Source organism: Sarcophilus harrisii, chromosome 5, assembly GCF_902635505.1.
Source record: "Sarcophilus harrisii chromosome 5, mSarHar1.11, whole genome shotgun sequence".
Taxonomy (NCBI): Eukaryota; Metazoa; Chordata; class Mammalia; order Dasyuromorphia; family Dasyuridae; genus Sarcophilus; species Sarcophilus harrisii.
Genome location: NC_045430.1, coordinates 117,199,173 through 117,222,150, shown reverse-complemented (window position 1 = coordinate 117,222,150; position 22,978 = coordinate 117,199,173). Strand labels below are relative to the sequence as shown.

At 33.9% G+C, this 22,978-nt stretch overlaps 1 protein-coding gene across 1 annotated transcript in view; it reads right to left on the bottom strand.

The window, feature by feature from the left end:
• ETNK1 (ethanolamine kinase 1) overlaps positions 1-22,978 on the bottom strand; it is a 67,501-nt gene that overhangs the window by 30,406 nt on the left and 14,117 nt on the right. The window contains exon 2 of the mRNA XM_031938455.1: positions 18,260-18,519. Within this exon, the coding sequence (XP_031794315.1) occupies positions 18,260-18,519 (260 nt within the window). The remainder of the gene's footprint in view (positions 1-18,259; positions 18,520-22,978) is intronic.

The window sequence follows — 22,978 nt, the reverse complement described above, 5'->3', positions numbered from 1 at the left end:
AATAAATAAATAAAATTACACATATGGATAAAAAGCTTAATAAACATGAATTATTCATAGACTAATTACTAAAAACATTGTCTTTATGATTTTTAAACATGACTAATTAAATAACTGTATATGCCCACATGATCTATGGGCTAATGCCTTATAGGTACTTAAATACCAGTTATGGTATAATAGTGATTAAAAATAAGTGACATAACATCACAAGTTAAATTTTAAAACATTTATGGAATTAGGAATTTTTATTCATGAAAAGCAGTACAGTAATCCCCAAACAGTTTCTTGATTCAAAGCTTACATTCAAGTAAACAGACCCATAAATCAGGCCTGACTCAAAAGACCAAGACTAAGTCCAGGGCTGGTGGAGAAATGAATCTTTTCAGCTATCTCTAAGACAGATGCCTCAGGGGGGCAGTGTAGTTTGTGAAAAGGAACAAAAATAAAAATCAGGAGACCAAAGTTTGAGTTCTGCTCTGCCATTAACTTCCTATTTAAGGGGCAGGCAGGACCCGAGTTCAAATATGGTTTCAGGCACAACACTTCCTAGCTGTATGACCCAGCTGGGCAAGCCACTTAGCCCAACTGCCTCAGCCAAAAAAAAAAAAAAAAAAAAAATCTCTTAACTTCCTATTTAAGAGGTAGGGTAATGGCATATTCAGAAAGGCTAGTATCTCTGGTCTGAGGACTTGCTGAACCCTTTTCAGAGGGTTGCTCATCCACCCCAGGTGTCAACCTTTCATTTAACTCACATCTGTGGCTCTCAGAAGTTTTAGCATATGTACAGCAGCCATATCTTGATATAATCATCTTGGCAAAGAATCTAAATCAGATTGTTGTTAAATGACAGTTCTCAAACCTGTCAGTGAGTCTGATGTGGGGGCTGGAGGGAGGAAAAATATGTCTACTCTGAGCCTGTGAAGACCTCCCCCGACAACAGAATAGCTGGAGAATCATTTCTACCAACTGCCATTAAGATGGCTGAAAGCAGGTGTCGTGGAGCACTTAAGAGCTTAGTCAAGATAATAGATGCCAAATATTCATAGTCTTCTGAACCATCATCACTTGTCCCGACTTTTGTCTTGCCACTAGACTTTGATGACTCTAGAAGGTAGACACTTTTGTAGACAATTTTGTGCGTCATACCTTACAAAAATACATTTTCTCATGTGAATCAAGACATTACCCTGTGATGTCATTGGTTCTCTTTGAAAATAAAATACAAACAATATAATCTTAAAGTTATGAAATACTTTTGGACCTTAATTTCTCAACCTTTTAAAAAGAGGATTAGTACTAAGTACTAGCTGATCTCATATCCTTCTGAGCTGAGTCACTGTGACTAAAAGGCCAAAGTCAAAATTTTAAACTTTATTTGTACATCAAAAATAGCTATTTTAAATTAATCTTGTGGTTTTAATGCCACAGATTTTCAGCAATACACACAAAAACATTCAATTCATAATATTACACACTGCCACAAACTATAGAAGGACCAAATACAGACCAATCCTGCAGTGTTTTTGATTAATGTAAGCGAATAGAGCATCAAAAATACCTATTGCAAAGGATGAAAAACTAGAGAAATTATGTTTAGAGAAAGAATCCCAAAACTGAATCAACATATTTAGTGATTTCCATGTGAAAATGAACCAAACTAAGGATAAGATGAAAAATGTTATAACATAAAATTCAGGATTAAGAAATGAAAAGGGGGGGGGAAAAAAAGACTGAGAAGCATCATTTCTCTGTTATAAAGGAGATGGAATACAATGGATATGGCAAATACCTAACACTATCAAAAAATAAGAATATACACAAAAATATAGTAGCTCTTTTCTGTGGTAGCAAAGAATTGGAAAATTGAGATAAAAAAATACTATCCATCTCTCCAAAGACAGAATCAATGAATTTTGAATACAAATTGTAATAATTTTTTCACTCAATTTTTTTCTGCTTTTTATGGAAATATGGCTAATATGATATTTTACATTATTTCACTTGTATTAATGATATAATATTGCTTACTTTCTCAATTAGAATGTGAGAGGGAATAAAGATCTCAAAATTTAAAAGAACATCAAAAAAAATTTTAAATAAGAAATAAAAAAAATTCAAATCAGTTGTGTGGAGTCACCTCATCAACCTGGTACAACAAAAGTTAAAAAAAAAATCAAAATCTAAACTTGAATCTTCTCTTTAAAAAATAGAGAACTTTCAAGAACTGGCCCTTTATTCTTAAGCAGCAAAATACACATACACACACACACACACAAAACTCTTTGATATGCTCTGTAAATTTAAGTGGTTATCTAGAGATGAGATTTTACATGCACAATTCAATTAAAAAAATTTACGTTCTTTCAAAACCCTAATTTGAGGCTTTACTAATTTATACTAACTTGGATAAGGCCAGACTGAAGTATATAATTTTTATGACATATGGGAAAAAAAGTGTGAGGAAATTAGAACACAAGATTGCAAGGATGTTTGTCATATGTAAAGAACAAAACTGCTTTTCCCCTCCCCCACCAATATGCCTTGCTCCATAGCTCATTAAATGTTGCAATCCTTTATAAGTAAAAAAAAGTACTGATAAGGAGCATAGGTGAATGAATGGGTATTATGTGTTTACTTTGCACTAAAAATGGAAGACAGTGCCCCTGCTTTCAAGAAACTAATTCTAGATGACAAGAGACAACACACAGAGTTAAAACCGCAGGATAGATGAAAAGAACTAGAAATCTTAAAGGTTCAATTACTGAGGTATCTGCTCCATAGTACCAGCCCACCATTATTGGAAAAGGAAAAGTAGGAATAGAGATGAAAATGGAGAGAGGGGTTATAGAATGGGAAATCAATGTCAAGCCTGAAGGACAAAATGATGAAAGGTCACTGGCAGGAAAATTGTGAGAGTGGATATCATTTTGGGTAGAAATTAAGGTATGAATTAAGTTAATAAAACTATTATTGAAAATTCCTCCCCGCTCAGTTTCCTCCTCTTGGGGAAAAAGAAACGGTACAGAATTAAATGTTCTCCAAAATCCCTTTCAGCACTAAATTTATAATCCTGTAATTCAGAAGCTATATCCTTCCCCCAATTAGCCTCAACAAGCAAAGTTTTAGGGTGCTATCAAATTGGTACCTAGACAAAAATGCTGCTTACAAATAAATGCTTAGCTGAAGTTTTTTTTTTTTTTTAAAGGAAAGGAAAGGAAATTAGGAAAAAACTAAGATCCTCTGAAATTAATCTAAAACAGCTTCTCTGATTTTTAATTTTAACCTGAATTTTCTAGTGATATCCAAGCTTTAAAAGAAAAGATTGATGCGCTGCCAAGAAAATAATTTTTAACCATGTTCAAAATTTTAGAAGATAAAACCATGATTGTTATGCTAATTTCTTCTGAGAATGTTTAAATTTGCTATCAAATTAATTATAAGCATTAACTTATAAGTACACCACCAAAGCAAAATGAAAAATATACAATTAAAATATTCTGATTTTAAAAGCATATTGTTAACTATGGTCACAAATGACCAGTGGTTATAGATGAATAAATAGGCTAACTGAAAGCTCAGTAGTCCTTCTTGCACTGACAAATATATTGTACTTGGATTGGTTTGATGTCACAAGTAGCTATCAATAAACCAATAAGCTTTTACTAATAACCCTTACTATGTGCTATGCACTGTGGTAATGTAGATAAAAATCGTACTAGCCTATCTGAAATAGCTATTTCATGGGACAACACAGCTTAAGTCAATCAAACATTTATGGAGGAAATTGTAAAATAGCTCAAAAGAAAACATCATAAAGTGGGCAAGAATAAATTTATCACAAATACCAAATCTTATCTACATTAAACTACAGTGCAAAACAATTCAATACAAAACAAGGGGCAATTTCCTACGATATAGACCATTTCCTATGGAACACAAAATTTGTACATAAAGCCACAAATTTCATACATCTCCTTAAAAAAAAAAAAAAAAAAGATAAAATAAATCCCACAATTTATTTTCAAAACTGTTAAGGCTGTTGAATTTCCTTCAGTTCTCTTGGACATTGAAAAAAAAAGTGTTTCAAAGAGGCAGAGCCAAGATGGCAGAGTAACCTCTCTCCCAAACTGCTCCAAATTCCTTTAAATATTGAGTCTAAATTAATTTTAGAGGATCAGAACACCCCAAAAGATGAAGTAAACATTATATTTTCCAGCTGAAGACAACTTAGGAACCTCAGCAGAAAAAGTCTAACATCATCAGAGTGAGAGCCCAGCAGACCTGGCCTGGCCCCATGCCAGAGTCAGTGTCAATACTGGCAGTTTTTTAGACCTCTCAGGCCAGAAACACCAAAGGGGACTTGGAAGATATGCACAAAAAGTCTGTAGAACCAGAATAGGAGCCCAGTGTACAATCCCAATTTAGGCTGGAAAAGCACAGCTCTGGCCTCAGTGTCAGTTTCAGCAAAGCAGGATTTTTGCTTTAGCACACTAGATCTTACACTGCTAAAAGCTCCGGGGCAGAAAAAGAGAGCTTGGGTCAGATCCCTTGAAGGCTCCTAGAAGCTGCACAAAACTCCCAAAGCTTGGGACAGTTATACCTCCACTTTGGAAATGGAGTCCTACTTTACCAAAGAGTTAAAAGACAGAGATCAATCTTATTCTGCAAGAAAGTAGAGAGGAGGGGGAGAGAAAGAGAGAAGGGGGAAGGGATGGACAGAAGCAAGACAATCAGCAGCAAGAAACTTTTGCGGACAGGGTGAAAGGAAAAAAAATAGAATGGGAGAAAATACAGTTAGCAATAGTCATTGTAAAAATAATTTTGAAGCAAGTTTCTCTGATAAGGCTTCATTTCTCAAACATATTAACAAACATATAAGAAGTATGTCAAAATTATAAAAAAAAATAGGAGCCCCAATTGATAAAATGATCAAAAGATATGATCTATACCCAAAGGGCTATACATTCATGGATATATTTTAACCTAACAATACTACTACTAAGCAACAAGAGATTAAAAAAAATTAAAGGAAAGCATTTGTAGCAACTCTCTTCTCAAGGCAAAAAAACTCAAAATTGAGGGGATGCCCACCAATTGAGGAATGGTTGAATAAATTGTGGTATATGATTGTCATGGAACATTATTGTTCTATGAGAAATGATGAACAGGATACTCTTTTTTTTTTTTTTTTTTTGGGGGGGGGGGGGGAACAAGGAAAAGTTTTCCATTAACTAATCAAAGTGAAATGCACTGTATACAAAGAAATAGCAATGTTCAAGGATGACCAAGCTGTAAATGCTATTCTCTTTGGTATTCTTTGCTATTCTAAGCTGTACAATGATCCACAACTACTATGAGGACTTATGATGAAAAACCCTGAGAAGAAACTGTGTCCAAATATAGATTGAAGCATTCTTTCTCTCTCATTTTTCTTGAGGGTCTTTTTTTATAAGGGTGAGATCTGTTTTCTTTCACAGCATGACTTTTATGGAAGTTTTTTGTGTAACTTCACATGTGGCTTTTTAATGGGAGTTGGCAGTGAAGAGAATCTTGAACTCAAAAAGTTTTAAAAACAAATATAAAAAATTGTTTTAAGGGTAGCTGGAGAAAAATATTAATTTTTTTAAAATGACTGACTTTTTTAGGGAGAGAGGGAATCATTATTGCTTACCTATTTTTAAATCCTCAATCCCATTCCCTTAATAAAAAAAACAAGAAAAACAAAACCCCTTATAATGAAAAAACATAGTCAAGTCAAGCAAGAAGAAACCATATAGTGGCCACATCTAAAAATTGTGTCTGCAATTCCGGCTGCTTCACAAATCCACCGGGAACAATGATGGTCAGAACTCTTAAGTGTCTTTCAAAGTAGTTTTTAGGTACAATATTGTTGATCTTGTATAAATTGTGCACCCAATTTTCTGCTTACTTTACTCTATTAGTTCAAGATTCTCTACATGATGCTTAAGTACTGGAACCCAGGCTATTTCTGTATCTTCCAGGTGGTAAGGATATATATCAATTTTTACTACTTACACATACGAAAGCCTAAATAAAATCTCTCATGACTACAAACAGTACTACTGTACTGTAGCAATAGCAAACCCAAACTGTTGAAACATATTACACAAGTAAACTTCACTAAACTAATACTCCTATCATTAACCTAGTTAGCCCTCTCTCTAGTATGTTAACAATATTCTTATCAATAAGCATTCTTAAAATGTTGAACAAGTGACTTGTAGACTATACTAGTGTTTCTTTGAGGAAAAAGTACAGTGAAACAATTATCTCCCTAGTCCTGGAAAAAATAATGCCCACTTTAATGTAGTCTAGGATCAGACTAGCTGTTTCTGGCATCCACATGACATTTCTTGACTCTTGTTGCAAATCATCAAGTTACAAAGGCACCCCCCCCCCTTTCTATCTCTTATTTGAGTAGCTCATTTTTTTTTCAAGTGACAATATTACTAAAAATTATCAAGGAATATTTTGTAGAGATAGAAAAAAATAGACTTCATGTGAAGATATAACAAAGATCCAATCTTAAGGGTAATAATTTTTAAAGTGAAACAAATGGAGATGTCAAATCAGTGGAAGAGATCAGGCACACACTGTACAGAAGCAAATATAGTAGCATAGTTTTCAAAAAATCTAAATAGACCCCAGTTATTAGAGTCCTAGTTACTAGGCTAAGTTGACAAAAATTGCTAATAAAACTGGACAAAATCTGGCAGAAAAAAAAAAAGATTTAGACCATCAACTCATACTATACCCCATGTACACCAAATGAAAATACAACCTAGACATAAAATGTCATATCGTGAACTAATTATTAAAAGAAAAAAATTTCAAATCTCACCCAAGAATCATAAAAAATTAATTTTAATTATGCAAAATTTAAACATTTTTGCACAAACAAATCCAATGCAATTAAGAAAAAGAACAATGGGGGAAAATCTTTAGAGCAAGTTTTTCTGATAAAGAGCTCACTTCCAAAGTACAAAAGGAACTAATTCAAATTTATAATTATCATTCCCCAACTGATAAATGCTCAAAATATATGAACAAGTAGTTCTCTAGGGAAGAAATTCAAGCTCGTCAAAAGCTATTAAAAAAAAAAAAGTTTCAAATCACTAACAATTAGAGAAGTATCAATAAAAACAACTCTGAGGTTCCACCTCAAATTCAAAGAGACTGGCAAAAATGTTAACAGGAAGAGACAAGCATTGGATCATATGACGAGATAGAGTGATTCACTATTGATGGAACTGTGAATTGATTCAACTTTTCTAGAAAACTACTTGAAACTATTTCCCCGTGCCTACCATCCCTTTGATCTAGGAATGAAGTGTGGGAAAATTAGGCCTATATCCTAAAGAGATCTAAGAAAGCAAAAGTTATATACAAAAACTTGAGACAACTCTTTTTTTATAGAGACAAAACTGCAAATTAAGGGAGTGTTCATAAGCTATAAGCTAAATATGGCATATTATCATGTAATACTATTGTGCTATAAGAAATCATGAAAGAGATTTTTTTTTTTTTTTTTTTGAGAAATGTTTGACTTGCATGAACTGATACAAAGACATGGAGGAAAAAATGTTTTAAAACAATATTACAAAAATGGAACAATTTTGAAAGACTTAAGGAACTCTGGTAATACAATAATCAATCACAATTCCAAAAGATAATTACACAATAAAAAATGTCTAATCAACACTTGACAATAAGGTGATGGACTAATAAGCAAAATGAGACACACTTTTGGACATAACCAATAAAAAAACTATTTTGATTCAACTATGCATATTTCTCACAAGATTGTTTCTCTGTCTCCACTCCCCTACTTTTTTATGGGGAAGAAAAACTAAATGTCTGAGGGGTGGAGGAGGAGAAGGTAAAAAATGCCATTACCAAAGATCTGAGACAAGAGATAAGAAAAACTCAAGATAGCTTGTTTCTATTTCAGTGATTGAAGCAAATTATAATCTACAACAATGGTTGAGATTAAATCGCTGTCTGAAGGAAACTCCTAAAAATCTTCCATTCTACGATATTTACAACTTTTTTTTTTTTTTAAAGAGGCTACCTTATATTATCAATGTAATAATTTTTAAATGTCTATGTCCAACATTATGAGGTGATTCAGATACACAAATTTCAAAAGTAAATAAATTCCTGCCCTCAAGGAGCTTATATATTACTGGGGAAAGCAACATGTTTCATTAAAAAAAATACAAAAGAAATGGGGAGGGAAATTAACAACTGTCAGAAGCAGAAAATACCTTTTGTAAATAAAAGTATTGTACTGTTCCTTGGCTACAGCTCAAGATTCAAAGAAGCTGAATTAAGGGGGAAATACCTTCCAATATTGGGGTGACGCTTATTCAAAGGCATAGAAATGTGAGGTGGAAAGTTGTGTACAGAGAACAGAAAATGGGCATTTGTCTGAATAGAGTATTCGTAAGCAACAAAGAGCTACTGAAGAATTTTAAGTAGTGGGTTGACTTAGATAATCTGAGTATACTTTAAGAATATCAATTTGATAGCTGAATATAAGATACATTGCAGAAGAGACTGGGGGGCAGGGAAACCAATTACAAAGCTATTGCAATGGTCCAGAAAATAAGAGAATAACCCACTTAATAGTGGTGGTCATAAAACATAGATGAGAAATGTCATCTTGCAAACTGACTGGAAATGTGGGTAAGAGAGTTAGGAGACAATTACTTCAAGATTACAAACCTAAATTTACTGGAGGGATGAGGTAAAGAGAAAAGAAAGATATTGTCAGAGACCAACTGAAGTTATGCAATTATGAAAAGCTTAGCAAAATCTTTTTTAGTAGGACTTGAAAGACTATTCAACCAATGATCAAATATAAAATTCCAGAGTCATGATGAAACATGCTTTCCACCTCCCAATATAGAATTGGACTCAGAATGTCTTAAAAAAAAAAAAAAAAATTTTTTTTTTGAGAGGGAGACATGGCTAATGTAGGATTTTTTTTTTTGCTATATAACATGTATATATATATATATAATATATATATATACATATAACATATATGTATATATATAATATATATCCATCTATATATATATAGACATATTTAACAGGTTTTGTTCTTTGCTTTTTCATTGGGGATGGAGAATGAGAGAAGTAAAAGGGATCGTTGAGAACTGAAAATAAAATAAAACAATCTTAAAAATGCAAATGAGTATTCTTTGGATATGATGAGATACCTATGGAAACATCTAGGTGATGTTTGAAAGGCGGGTAAAGGTGTAGGAGTGAATGAAGTTCAAGAGATGAGGACTGGCTATGTAAAAGTCACAATGATAAAAAAAGAACATGCCAAAAAAGAAAGGAGAGAAACAGAGAAGGGCAAAGGATAGCATGCTATAGTACTTCAATGTAAAGGAGAAGAAATTTAGATAATACAGCAAAAAAAAAGATTGAGAAATAACAATAGTAAAGGACAGCTAAGAGATGCAGTGTATAGAGTACCAGCCCTGATGCTTTGGCAGAGTACGTGAGTTCATATCCAGCCTCAAATACATGATACTTATTATGTGACCCTGGACTCCTCCAACTGTCTTGCAAAAACTAAACAAAAAAGAAATAATAGTAATAGGGACCAAAAAAAAAAAAAAAAAAGAGAGAGAGAGAGAGAGAGAGAGAGAGAGAGAGAACTAAGGTAAAAACAAATCTATAAAAGCCTGGAGGAGAGAGACTATCCATAAGAAGCAGGTAGTAAAGTGTCAAACACTGTAGAGACCACTGTAGAGACCCCTGTAGAGACTGTAGAGACACATGATTTGGAAATTAATGGATTGTTGGTAACTTTGGCGTGAAGTTGGAGCCAGATTCTAAGGAAATGAGAAATAGGAAATTAAGAAGGGAAGAGAATGAGTTTTTTCCTAAGAAATTAGCAGTAAAAGGAAAAAATATAAAATGATAGGCTTGAGGAGATAATATAATAATATAATCAAGTAAAGCTTTCTCAAGGTGGAAATTGGTTAGGTAGGGGAAAGGCTAAAAGCCCCACCAGGAGCCTATTACTCTATGGGCACAATGCAAGGCTAGCAGTTAGAGTCCTCCCTGAGAGCCTTTTCTGGATACCACACTGCTTCTTTTCTATGATCAGAGATGCTCAAGGAACTAATAACCCTACCTTCCCAATTGGACACAGATGCAGTTCAAAAGGGTCAGCATGCAGACTGACCAGTGACCAGTAGATCAGTCTTCATATTCTCCTTGTGTCTTGGCTTCAAAAGATAGTTAATCTTGGGGAGGTTACAAAACTAAAGGCCTCTCTGTTCATGACCCATGGACCAAAACATATCAGAGACTTCTATATCTCCCAAAGTCATGACAACATCTCATCCTCTGCCATATCTCTTTCTCCTTTTGTCTTCAATCTTTCCTAACATCAGGGTCTTTTCCAATGAATCTCATCTTCTCATATTAAGGTCAAAGTATTTAAGCTTCAGCTTTAATATTTGTCCTTCCCGTGAGTAATCTGCATTAACTGATGACACTAGCAATACTTGATCAGGTTACGGAACTTTTAGGTGTTCAGTTATAAATGGATTGAATAATATGATCAGAATATACAGTAGATTCTAGGAGCTAGATGACCTAGGTAATCTAGCTTTAACTTGCCCCTTTAATATGACATTTGAGAATATTATAACTATAAGGCACCATCTCTTAGGATCAGCAGAATTCCATATCCACATTAAGACAAAGTTGTTATACAAGTTGCCTTCATCAGAAGTTATGTCATCATCAGTATGACAAGTTTGGACTACAAAATGGTTTCTACTGCTCAATAACTCTGTTTAGTAATAACTGTATACCACAATGATGTTTCTTCATAAACTGTTTTTAAAAAATAAATGACTTGCAGGTTTTTTCTTTGTTTTTGATAGCTTGGAGACCGACCACCATCCTCTTCATACTATTTGGATTCTGCTTCCTTACACCACGTATCTAAAAACAACTAAAGCTCAACTGAGACACTGTAGAAATGGGAAATTACACCATTTTTTAGACACATTGGTCCAATAGCTGGAAAAAAAAAAATAGCACCAAAAACATGAACTTCTTAAGATTTAGCATTTCCCTATGTTTACAAAAGTGCATTAAATAGCATTTGTCCTTAATGAAATCACCTGCTTAATTTAAATTCCTTCAGAATTCATGAAAACTAAGGTGATAAAGTTTAACTCTGCACTATGAAATATGATTTCAGAAGGCTTTTTAACCTATTTGAGGAACCAAATTAGCAGGAATCATTGTGTGAAATGTTAATTATCAAGGACTCATTCACTTTTTAAAATACTTTAAAATAAAGTAAATGAGTACTACTTGCAAAAATTCATCATCAGAGCCAGAAAGGGAAAATATTTAAGTCTGATCCTTTTATTTTAAAAAACATAAAAGCTGGGACTTTTACTGAGGAGTTTTAAATGATTTGTCCAAGTTCATACAATTAGGGTCAAATTAAAGTTTAGAACCTAGGTCACCCAGTCTCCTAGAATCAACTGCTCAATTTAATCACACTTTTCAATCCACTTTAATTGTGAACACCTATAAGTTTCATAGCCTAGCCAAGAAGCTAGAGTAATCAATTACTAACTAATGGATAGGCCATGTGTTGCATTCACATCCATAAATATAAGGGAATACAGAGAAGTCCCCTGGTACATAAAGTATACAACTTATTAAGAGAATTTATGGAAAGAATGGGCAATAATATCAGGGAATTAGATCATATCTCAAAATATAGCTCAAAGTATATAGTATATATAAAATAGATATCTAAATTTCTTCCTAATCAATAACTCACTTCCCTCCAGTTCATGACATGAATAAATCTAAGATGACAAAATTCAACAAAAATATGTGCTTTATTTGTTGTTGTCGTTTTAAAACTCCACAAAAACAAGATGGAGAAATAGAATTTCATCCAACAAAAATTTGAGGAGGGGAGCTGGATAGGAGTCATGAACAGCAAGTTCACTGAGTCCTAAGTATGATATGACAAACATACAAGACTCAGCGGGACATACTAGCTGTCTTTAAAGAGTTGTAATATATAAAGACAAGGTAGATTTGTTATGACTAGTTCCCAGGGTAGAAACAGGAACAATGGAGATAAGTTACAAAGAGGAGAATTTAAATTTGACATTAGGAATTTTCTAATACCCAGAAGCTACCCCAAAGTAGAATTGGTTGCCTCAAGAGGAAGAAACCTACAAGCGGAAGTTGGAATTCCTTTGGGAGTAACAAGTTATATTGGATAGAACTGAAATTCTATGGTACCAGAATAAGACCAGTATGTAGATGACCATTTGCCATTTAAAAACATTTCAATAATTTTCCAGGTAACTGAAATTCTATACAGAATTGATAAAGAATAACAAAATTTTCTTAGGAATAAGAAATGCAAGATAAATAAGTACACTACAGCTTTTGATTCTAGAACTATTCTTAAAATCTCAACTCTGATGATTCTTAGTGTTTACTTGATACAATGCTTTATGAACAGTTCACTAATAAGTGTTTGTAGAAGGAATTTTCTTTTCTCATTAATGAATATTAAGACTGAACTAGAAAACACTAACAACAATTTATTGAGACTTGTAAGAAAAAAATTTCTTGGCATCTTGAAACCTAAACTAGAGAGCATAAAAAATGCTTTTGGAAGGCTCAAATTAAGCAAAAACTGTCTAATTTGAGTATATACTCAAGGTACCTTCTGAACTAATTGCTATACTCACATATCTAAAAATATCTGAACCCCAACTGAGATATCACAAAAATGCAAAAGTTTCATTATTTTTAGATGTTATTCCAATCAGCTAGGAAAAAATGGTATCATAACACATTTTAAGATTTAGCAGTTTTTGTCTGAAATTTGTCAACTTTTATGTTAAGCTTAACATGGAGCAGAGACAAAACTATAATAAAAGCAAAAAATTATAAAGATTTCATGTTTCTAACATTTAGGTAATAATTTACAAAATTATACTAGACCTATGTAGAAGAGTACTAACCCATAGGAAATAAAAAGTATGAGTACCAAAAACCATAAGAAAATATTGAAATATAAAAAAAAAAAAAAAGCAAAAATCACGTCAGCAACTACTAAAATATTCTTCCATATCTTATTTTAACATGTTATTGATAATCCCGGTCATTAATTTATGCCAATAATCACCCAATATGTCCCTCTTCTTCCTTCCCCTTCCAACTGAATCCTTCCTTCCTTGTATGATTTTTAAAAAAATAAAAAGTTAATAAGCAAAGCATAGCAATTCTGATTTCATGTACTCGCCTCCATAGAAAAGAGGACAATATGTCATTATTTGTTCTCTGGGACCAAAATTCGTAACTGCAATCTAATAGTTACATTTTAGTACTGCTAAGTTATTATAGTCCTTGTGTAAGATTAATAATAATGGCTAACTTTCTGTGGTTTGCAAGGAACAGGAAGTAAAAAGATTCCTATCAACTATACAAGATATAATACACATGGATAAATATAAAGGAAATTTAGTGTCATAAAAAATTATGAAAGTGAAGAATTCAGAAAAGCATAATACATTTAGATGGACTAATACATGTTAGAATCCTTACAAAGTGTTAACTCATGAGAGTTGGTAGAGACAATAATTATCTAATTTAGCATGGTTCAGTATGATTGATCTGATCTTACAAGGAGATGTTATGGACCAGAACTTGAAACAAGTTACTAAGTGGAACTGATAGAAACAATGCTTGTGTTCACACCTTTAGAGAGCTCATATAAGCAAGAAGCTCTCAGGGCCACAGAGCACTCTGGGAGGAAGCCCACAAGCCCACTCTCGGAAGTGGAGTCAGATTCATTCCAACTTTCACCTTGGTGCTGGCTGGAGATATTTGGAAGAAGAGAAGCTGAAGCTGGCAGAGATTCTGGGAGAGACAGAAGCCCTCTCTTGGAAGCAAGACAGATTCATTCCATCTTCCACCTTTATGCTGGTTGGAGGCTGAAGAAAGCAGAGGCAGAAGCAAAGGACAAAGTAGCAAGAAGCAAGAGCTCTTGGAACCAAGCAGAGAGAGAGGCCTGTAGGAAAGCTAACCGGGCTTGGAAACAGATAAGAAATAAACGTTTGGATTTTATCAGCTGACTGTATTTGAGGTGATTATTACTTTTAACTGAAACTAAGGCTGCCTTCAAAAAAACATCCCCAAGAAACCTTCTCCCAGGGAGAACCATTATATTTTAAAGAAGAAAACACCACATTTTTGGCGCCTTGAATGTGAGACTGACAGGCCCCTCAGTGGATTTCAGTGGGAAAGCCTCCGATCCTGAATCTAGTGGAAAAGTCTCCTCAACCCAGAAATTAAGGAGAGTACAACAAAGAAATTTTGTTAAAAGAGTTAAAATAGAATTTCAGCTAAGATGGGACAGATGTTTAGAAAACAGCCTTCTGTTTCTGTTCAAGGAAAATGTTTAGAGAGCATTGTCAAGATTATAGAAAGCCAAAGTTTGATTATAATTTTGGAGCAGATCACTGAACTTTTAGAAACTGTAAAGCACATATGTCCTTGGTTCTCTATGGAAAAAGAATTGGATCTAGACGAATAGGAGAGCAACTGGGTGAATACTACAGAGATCTAACCCAAACTCAATGGAGTGGAAATTAGAAGGAGAGGATCTTTGTCAATTCTGCAATAAAAATGCAATTTTCAAAGACATACTTAAATACATATAATTTAATACAACTGGCTTTAGGAAATTATTTAAGCGTTTAGAATAACAAAAAAGAAGAGCAAGAAGGGGAGGTGCCAACTAAACTAGGTGAAAAGGAGGAAGAATCAGATAAGAATGGAGTTGAGTACAATTTTGAGTGTGATACTTCACAGCAGGAGAAATTAGATCATTCCACATCTCATGACCCGCCCCTCTCAATTAACCCTTCATGGGTGGAGGAAGAAGAGGGAGGGAGAGAGGCAAAAACACAATCACAGCATCTCCTGCAGAATATGACAAGATTAGAAAAAGCATTAATTAAGGCAAAAAAGGAAGGAGAAGATATATCTGATTTTATAAATACATATCCTGTGATTGAAGAGCTGACCGTTCAGGTCAAAAAGGGAGAAGATACACTCCCTTTAATTTGGAAAAAATTAAAGATTTGAAAAAGGGATGCACTCTTTATGGGGCTCCATCATCTTATGTTAAGATGTTACTAGATAATTTGTCTTATGAAATCTTAACTCCGAATGATTGGAAATCCATAGCTAGAACGTGTTTAGAACTAGAACAAAATTTGTTGTGGCTTTCGGAGTTTCATGAATTATGTAGGATTCAATCCCAACACAATAGGCAAACAGAAGCTATTGGACAAATCACTTTTGACCAACTAGCTGGTGAAGGTCAGTATGGAGAGAATTCAGAACAGATTTATTATCCTATAACAGTGTATGAGCAAATTTCTAAGGCTACAATAAAAGCTTGGAGTTCTCTTCCTGGACAGAAAGATGAATGTAAAGCCTTCACAAAAATAGAGCAAGGTCCCAATGAACCTTTTGCTGATTTTGTGGGATGTTTGCAAACAGCTGTAATAAGAACCACTGGAGATAATGCTGCCACAGAAATAATGACCAGACATCTAGCTAAGGAAAATGCCAATGAGGTTTGCAAAATAATTATATGGGGACTAGACAAAGATGCTCCTTTAGAGGAGATCATAAGGCACTGTGCCACAGTGGGCACAAATGCTTATTATGCCCAGGCCCAGACTGTGATGAACCTGGGAAGATAGGATCCCTCTTGGCAAGGGACTTCTAGAGAAACTCGATGTTTTTTCAGTGTGGAAAAGTTGGACATCTTAGAGCGCATTGTAGATATGGAGACAGAGAAGACTGGGTGAGAGAAAAGCCAAAAGCCCATGTCCAAAATGTAACCGAGGCTTTCACTGGGCCTCTGAATGTAGATTGACCCAGAAAAATGAGACGCAAGGCCCAGCTCCAAGATATCCATCAAAAGATAGGTGGGGCATGATAGGAGCTGAGTTACACCCAGAGAGTCTTTACAAGTTCAGGACTCTGATGTGATCAACCAACAGAAAAGCAATCAGGATTATAGTTGGGGAGAATACAGGCCTTTTAACCCAACAGGGCAGTGTCCAGTGCAAACAGCTTCAATGTAATTGCCAGATGATGAAGAGAAATCCCCTAAGTGGTGAATGGATAGGACCAGATAGGTTAACTGCTTGGGGAAGAGGGTTTTTGCTTGTATCTCTCTACAGGTGGAGAAGGAATCAGATCGAAGCCAACGAGCCGTACTCTCGCCTCGTCCATCAGAGAGAAACAGAAAAGCAGAAAAAGAAACATCTGACACTGAAAGAGCATGGCTGACAATGAGACTGTTAAAATAACTTTAAAATCTTCAGGAATCATTGGGTTCCCTAACACAAGATGAACAAAACCCAGCAGGAATCATTGGATTCCTTGAGACGAAAAATTGTTGATGAGACTATTGCAGTACTTCAAAGCTTACGGGAATTATTGGATTCCTGGAACATGAACTAATGGACAATGGATTCCTAGCTTGTGTTATATTGCTATGTATTTATGTAATCTATGTAATTATGTGTAATACCTCCCATATTGATGGATTTATGTATACCTGTTTCAAGTGAGCCCCTTTAGAAACCTAATCTGATTTGATTTCCTATTTCTTTTGGTGTTTTCATCTCCCTTCCCGAGATGTCAGGAAGGTGTGACTACCTTCTTTTTAATGGTGTTTTCACTTTTTTTGAGCAGTCAGGAAGGCTTGATCACCTTCTTTTTGGGGTTCTCACCTCCTTGAGAAGTCAGGGAGGTCATGACCACCTATGTTCTAAATCAAAAGAAGGGGGGAAATGTTGGAATCCCTACAAAGTGTTAACTCATGAGAGCTGGTAGAGACAATAATTATCTAATTTAGCATGGTTCAGTATGATTGATCTGATCTTACAAGGAGATGTTATGGGCCAGAACTTGAAACAAGGGTACTAAGTGGAACTGATAGAAACAATGCTTGTGTTCACACCTTTAGAGAGCTCATATAAGCAAGAAGCTCTCAGGGCCACAGAGCACTCTGGGAGGAAGCCCACAAGCCCACTCTCCGAAGTGGAGTCAGATTCATTCCAACTTTCACCTTGGTGCTGGCTGGAGATATTTGGAAGAAGAGAAGCTGAAGCTGGCAGAGATTCTGGGAGAGACAGAAGCCCTCTCTTGGAAGCAAGACAGATTCATTCCATCTTCCACCTTTGTGCTGGTTGGAGGCTGAAGAAAGCAGAGGCAGAAGCAAAGGACAAAGCATCAAGAGCTCTTGGAACCAAGCAGAGAGAAAGGCCTCTAAGAAAGCTAACTGGACTTGGAAAGAGAAGAAATAAACGTTTGGATTTTATCAGCTGACTGTATTTGAGGTGATTATTACTTTTAACTGAAACTAAGGCTGCCTTCAAAAAAACATCTCCAAGAAACCTGCTTCCAGAGAGAACCATTATATTTTAAAGAAGAAAACACCACAAATACACACTAAACAAAACCAGAAATATAACACGGTGACTATAACAGTATAAAAGAGAAGAAAAGAAACTGAACATTATATAATTATAATGAATGAGAAAAGATGAGAAAATGCACCCTCTTCCCTTCTTTGCAAAGGTAAAGTTTGAGGGTCTAGAGGTATGAACTTTGAATATATCTTTTAGTATTTATTAAAAGTATTCAAGGGAGAGGAGAGCCAAGGACATATATTAAAGAAATGTAAGGGGCAGCTAGTTGGTACACCAGCCCTGAAGTCAGGAGGACCTGAGTTCAAAACCTGGCCTCAGACACTTAACACTTCTCTAGCTGTGTGACCCTGGGCAAGTCACTTAACCCTAAATGCCTCAGCAAAAAAAAGGACAAGGAAAAGAAAAAGAAGAAATGTACTGACATAAAAATTCATAAATAAAAATTTACTGAGAATTCTATTTAGCTAAGAAATGCTAAGATAAATGTCAAGTTAAATTAATCCATGGAAAGGAATGCATTTTTTAAAGAAACATTTACATAGTATGCTTTGAAATAGCCTTGAAAATTTCCAAACACTCTTCTGAAACCAGAATCTTGAATTTTAAAAATAATCTAAGTTGGGAAAAATACTTCCTTAGTCATTTTTTTTCCTTAGTCATTTAAACCTTTTTAAACCAAAAAAGCATACCTGAATATAGCTGGATTACAAACATGCTTTGGATCCAAAGCTTCTCCCTGAATGAACTCGTAGCACAGCCCATTATTGAATGTACAGTAGAGTTGTGGTGCACAGCCATGAGCCTGCAACACTCGAAAACTCTTCACTTCTTCATCTCGGTCAACCAACAATTCTGTTTTATTGCCATAAATTCTCACCAGGACCACATCCTCCATTGTATTGCCAACGTAACAGCCAATAAGTTTATTTGTGATCCCATCTGTAAAAAGCTGCAATATAAAACAAAAATTAATTTTTTAAAACATAAAACCATTGAGGATGGGGATGGAGGTTACAAATGAAAAATACTAAGAAATTAACAGAAATTTTAAAGGGAAATTATAAAATTTCCCCCCCTAAATTCTCCATACCTAGTAGAGGAAAAACACTTGAAAGAATATAGATTTGGGGGTAGAAGGGCCCTCTCATTTGGTCCAACATTTTTCACAAAGGAAAATAGGTCCAGAGAAATCTTACTTAGGGACACATAAGCTAGAATGCCAGCCATAATTTGAACACAAGTTTTCTGACCCCAAATTCAATTCATTTCCCACTGCACCATACTCTTTTATAAGGATAATTTTGCCTACCATTTATACTTAACTAAAAAAGATGTTTAAAGTTTATCAAGAATTTATGTCTGCCTTATAAATTTCCCCTCTTCCTTTTTCAGGCACTATATTTTGCTTAAAGCTTTCCTAATTTACCATATGTTAGTATCTTCCCTCCAAACTTATCTTTTACATATTATTATTCATTTTATATTTATATATTTACTTCTCTCATTAGAACATAAACTTGCAAATAGAAATTTTCCATTATTTGTACTTTTATGCCTAGTGCCTATCACATATTTGATATACAAATAGGTGCTTATTACTGATTGAAGGTATGTGTATAAAAGTGGAACTGACAATTGTTAACTCTAAAACATTAATAATAATACTGTCTACAAGGATATAACCTAAAGATATATAAACATGTGTATATATATATATATGTATGCGTGTATATTTATCTTTAAGTCATATTCTTTCATATATATGTGTGTATATGTATGCACATATATATACATAGTTTGCAATAGCAACAGACAAAATCTAACAATCTTAAAACAATAGGATATACACACAATGTGTATTTAAAAGAGTTAAGTTTTAAGTTATAAAATAATTAAAATTGCACTAAGATTTATATATAGTTATACATGTGTACATTTGTCTGTACCCAAATTTACTAGTAATAGACATACAGTAATTTACATTGTTTATTGAGGAAATTTCTATGTAATTCCAAGTAGGTTAATTAAGGAAAACTATCACCAAATCGAGACTAAATGTGGAAACTTTGTCCAGTTATCAAAATAAAATGACTATATTTCATTCAGTAAGTCCAAGCCTTTTTGTCTTCAAAAAGAAAAATTGTCACAATTTTTGTAGCTGAAATATGCAGGTAAAAATACTTTAGAACACTATTAAAATAAAAATTTGTCATGGCATTTATAGTACTTTAATAGGAACAGATTCAAGACTATTAAAAAAACTAATTACAACAAATATATATACATACCTATATGCATTTTTGCATACATGTATACATCTCAAAGAAAATTCTATTTTAAAATAGTTTACTCTATTTCTGATCAGAAAAAAATTTGATTCCTGTTAAGTAAAAACCACTTGAATCCAAGGACAAATGCTGATAGTGTTCCTCTATCCTAAGTAAATTCATTTTTTCCTCTGAGTAATAAGTCTCTAGTTTTAAGCAGAAATACAATAAAAAGCCATTCTTTTCAATCAGAACAAACTCAAGGTTAATTCTGAATGAATATTATTACACTCTGTTAAACTTTAATCCTCAGAAACCTTGAGCTAATAAATTTAGTTATTTAAGACCTTAATCTTCTAAATAGCTTGTTTAAATATTAACAACTTTAAAATATAATACTGGTTTTTGCCATTTTTATGTTAGGTCATCAAGAGGTAAAGAAAATACAAACAAAAATCCAAGATTCAAAGATAAGGATGTTAAAATTTCCCCCTCAAAAATGTGCCAATGAAAAACTAAGTTGTGGAATTAAAAAAAACAAATAGTAAATGAATAGATGTATGCAAAAAAGTGCTTACAGTATAACCATGGATTGTGCTAATTGCAAAGGAAAACAAATAAAAAGAGGTGAAGTGCTGGTACTTGTCCTTTTGAGGAATTTACATTCTAGTACGGCAATAAAATTAATAAGAGACCAAGAGATAGATATGTCTTAATTTGGGAAATCAAGAAAGCAATCCTCAGCTGACTAACTGATACAAATTCTAAAGCTCAAAAGGAAGGAAGCAGGACAATGGGAGAATCCGTAGGTGATTAACCAAGAAGGAAGCCAGGATAGCATGGTATGAAACATGACTGTGACTACCTAAATCAGTAACTTCAATACAATAATTTCTTTATATTCCCAAGTATTTTATATATTTAAAACACTAAAACACACTTGAGAAAGGTCCAATAAGCTTCATATCAGCTTGCTAGTATCATATCATATGAGAGAACAGATTTTAAATCAACTTTATAAGCAACAGAAAAACAAAGAAATTTAAAGTGCTTTTAAGTTATGGAACGCGATTTTCCTTTAAATTCTCTTTTATAAGTCCTCTCTTATGAATATAATAAAAATGACAATTAATTTACTAAATTAATCTCCTTGTTCAAAACCATCCCAATCACACTCCCAAGAAATTATTTTACAGATATAGAAAAAAATAATAAAGTTCATCTGGAAGAACAAATGGTAAAGCATTTCAAAGGAATTAATGAAAAAAATTGCAAATGAAGGTGGCCTGGCTTGTGCCAGAACTAAAAATATATTATAAAGCAGTAGTTATCAAAACCATTTGCTACTGGCTTAGAAATAGAGCAGTTAATCAGTGGAATAGGTTAGGTTCATAGAACAAAATAGTCAATGACTTCAGCAATTTAGTGTTTGACAAACACAAAGACTCCAGTTTTGGGGATAAGAACTCACTATCTGACAAAAACTGCTGGGAAAATTGGAAACTAGTATGGCAGAATCTAGGCACTGCCTCACACCTAAAACCCTATACACCAAGATAAGACAGAAATGGGGTTATGATTTAGACATAAAGAGTGAAGAACAAAGGATAATTTACCTCTCAGGTCTGTGGAGAAGGAAGGAATTTGTGACCAAAGAACTGGATGGAACTCATAGTTGAACACCAAATAATTTTGATTATACTAAATTAAAAAGGTTTTGTACAAATAAAACCGATGCAGGCAAGATTAGAAGGGAAGCAATAAACTGGGAAAAATTTTTTTTATTCCAAGGTTCTGATAAAGGGCTCATTTCTAAAATAGAGAATTGACTCAAAGTTTATAATTCAAGCCATTCTTCCACTGATAAATGTTCAAAGGATATGAATAGACAATTTTTAGATGAAGAAACTGAAACTTTGTCATATGAAAAGATGTTCTAAATCACTATTGATCAGAGAAATGTAAAGTAAGACAACTTGGAGGTCCACACCTCTCATATTGGCTAAAATGACAGTAAAAGATGAGGAATGTTGGAGGGGATGTGGGAAAACTGGGACACTAATCCATTTTTGGTGGAACTGATCCAGTCATTCTGGAGAGCAATATGGAATTATGCCCAAAGGGCTATCAAACTGTACATCCTCTTTGAACCAGCAGTATTTCTACTGAGCTTTTATCCCAAAAAGATCAAAAAGCAGAGAAAAGGATCCACATGTACAAAAATGTTCGTGGCAACCCTTTTAGTAGTGGCAAGAAACTAAAAACTTGAGTGGATGTCCATCAGTTGGACAATGGTTAAATAAATTATGGTATGTGAATGTTATGGAATATTATTCTATATAAGAAATGATCAGCAGGATGATTTCAAGAGGCCTGGAGAGACTTACATGAACTGATGTTCAGTGAAGTAAACAGAACCAGGATTTCATTATACACACCAATAGCAAGATGATGATCAATTCTCATGGATGTGGCTCTCCAACAATGAGATGATTGAAGCCAGTTCCAATGATCTTGTGATGAAGAAACGCACCTATACCCAGAGAGTGGACTGTGGGAACTGAATGCGATTCATAACATAGCATTTTCACTCTGTTGTTGGGGTTGCTTGAGTTTTGTTTTGTTTTTTTTTTTTTTTTCCTTTTTGATCTGATTTTTCTTGTGCAGCAAGATAATTTGTATAAATATGTATGCATATATATATTGGATTAACAAATTTTTACCATGTTCAATATATATTGGATTACTTGCCATCTAGGGGGAGGTGGTGGGAGAAAGGGGGGAAAAATTACAACACAAAGTTTTGCAAAGGTCAATGCTGAAAAATCCAGGCATATGTTGTGAAAATAAAAAGCTTTAATAATAATTTTTAAGAAGTCCCCACTCTAGAATAATGGAATAGTACAAAAAGCTCATTGCTAAGATTCCCCCTACAGTAAGGATAAAACCATCTAATTACCCATAAACTCTGCATTTTCCCATGGATTATATGCATACTAAAAAAAAAAAAAAAAAAAAAAAAAAAAAAACTGCTACTTTAGTGAAAATTCCCACTGTAGTGATAGAAGACAACTCTGGCAGAGATTTCTAAGAATTTACAGACTTTTGGCACAAGAATCACACACTGAACTAAAATATTTC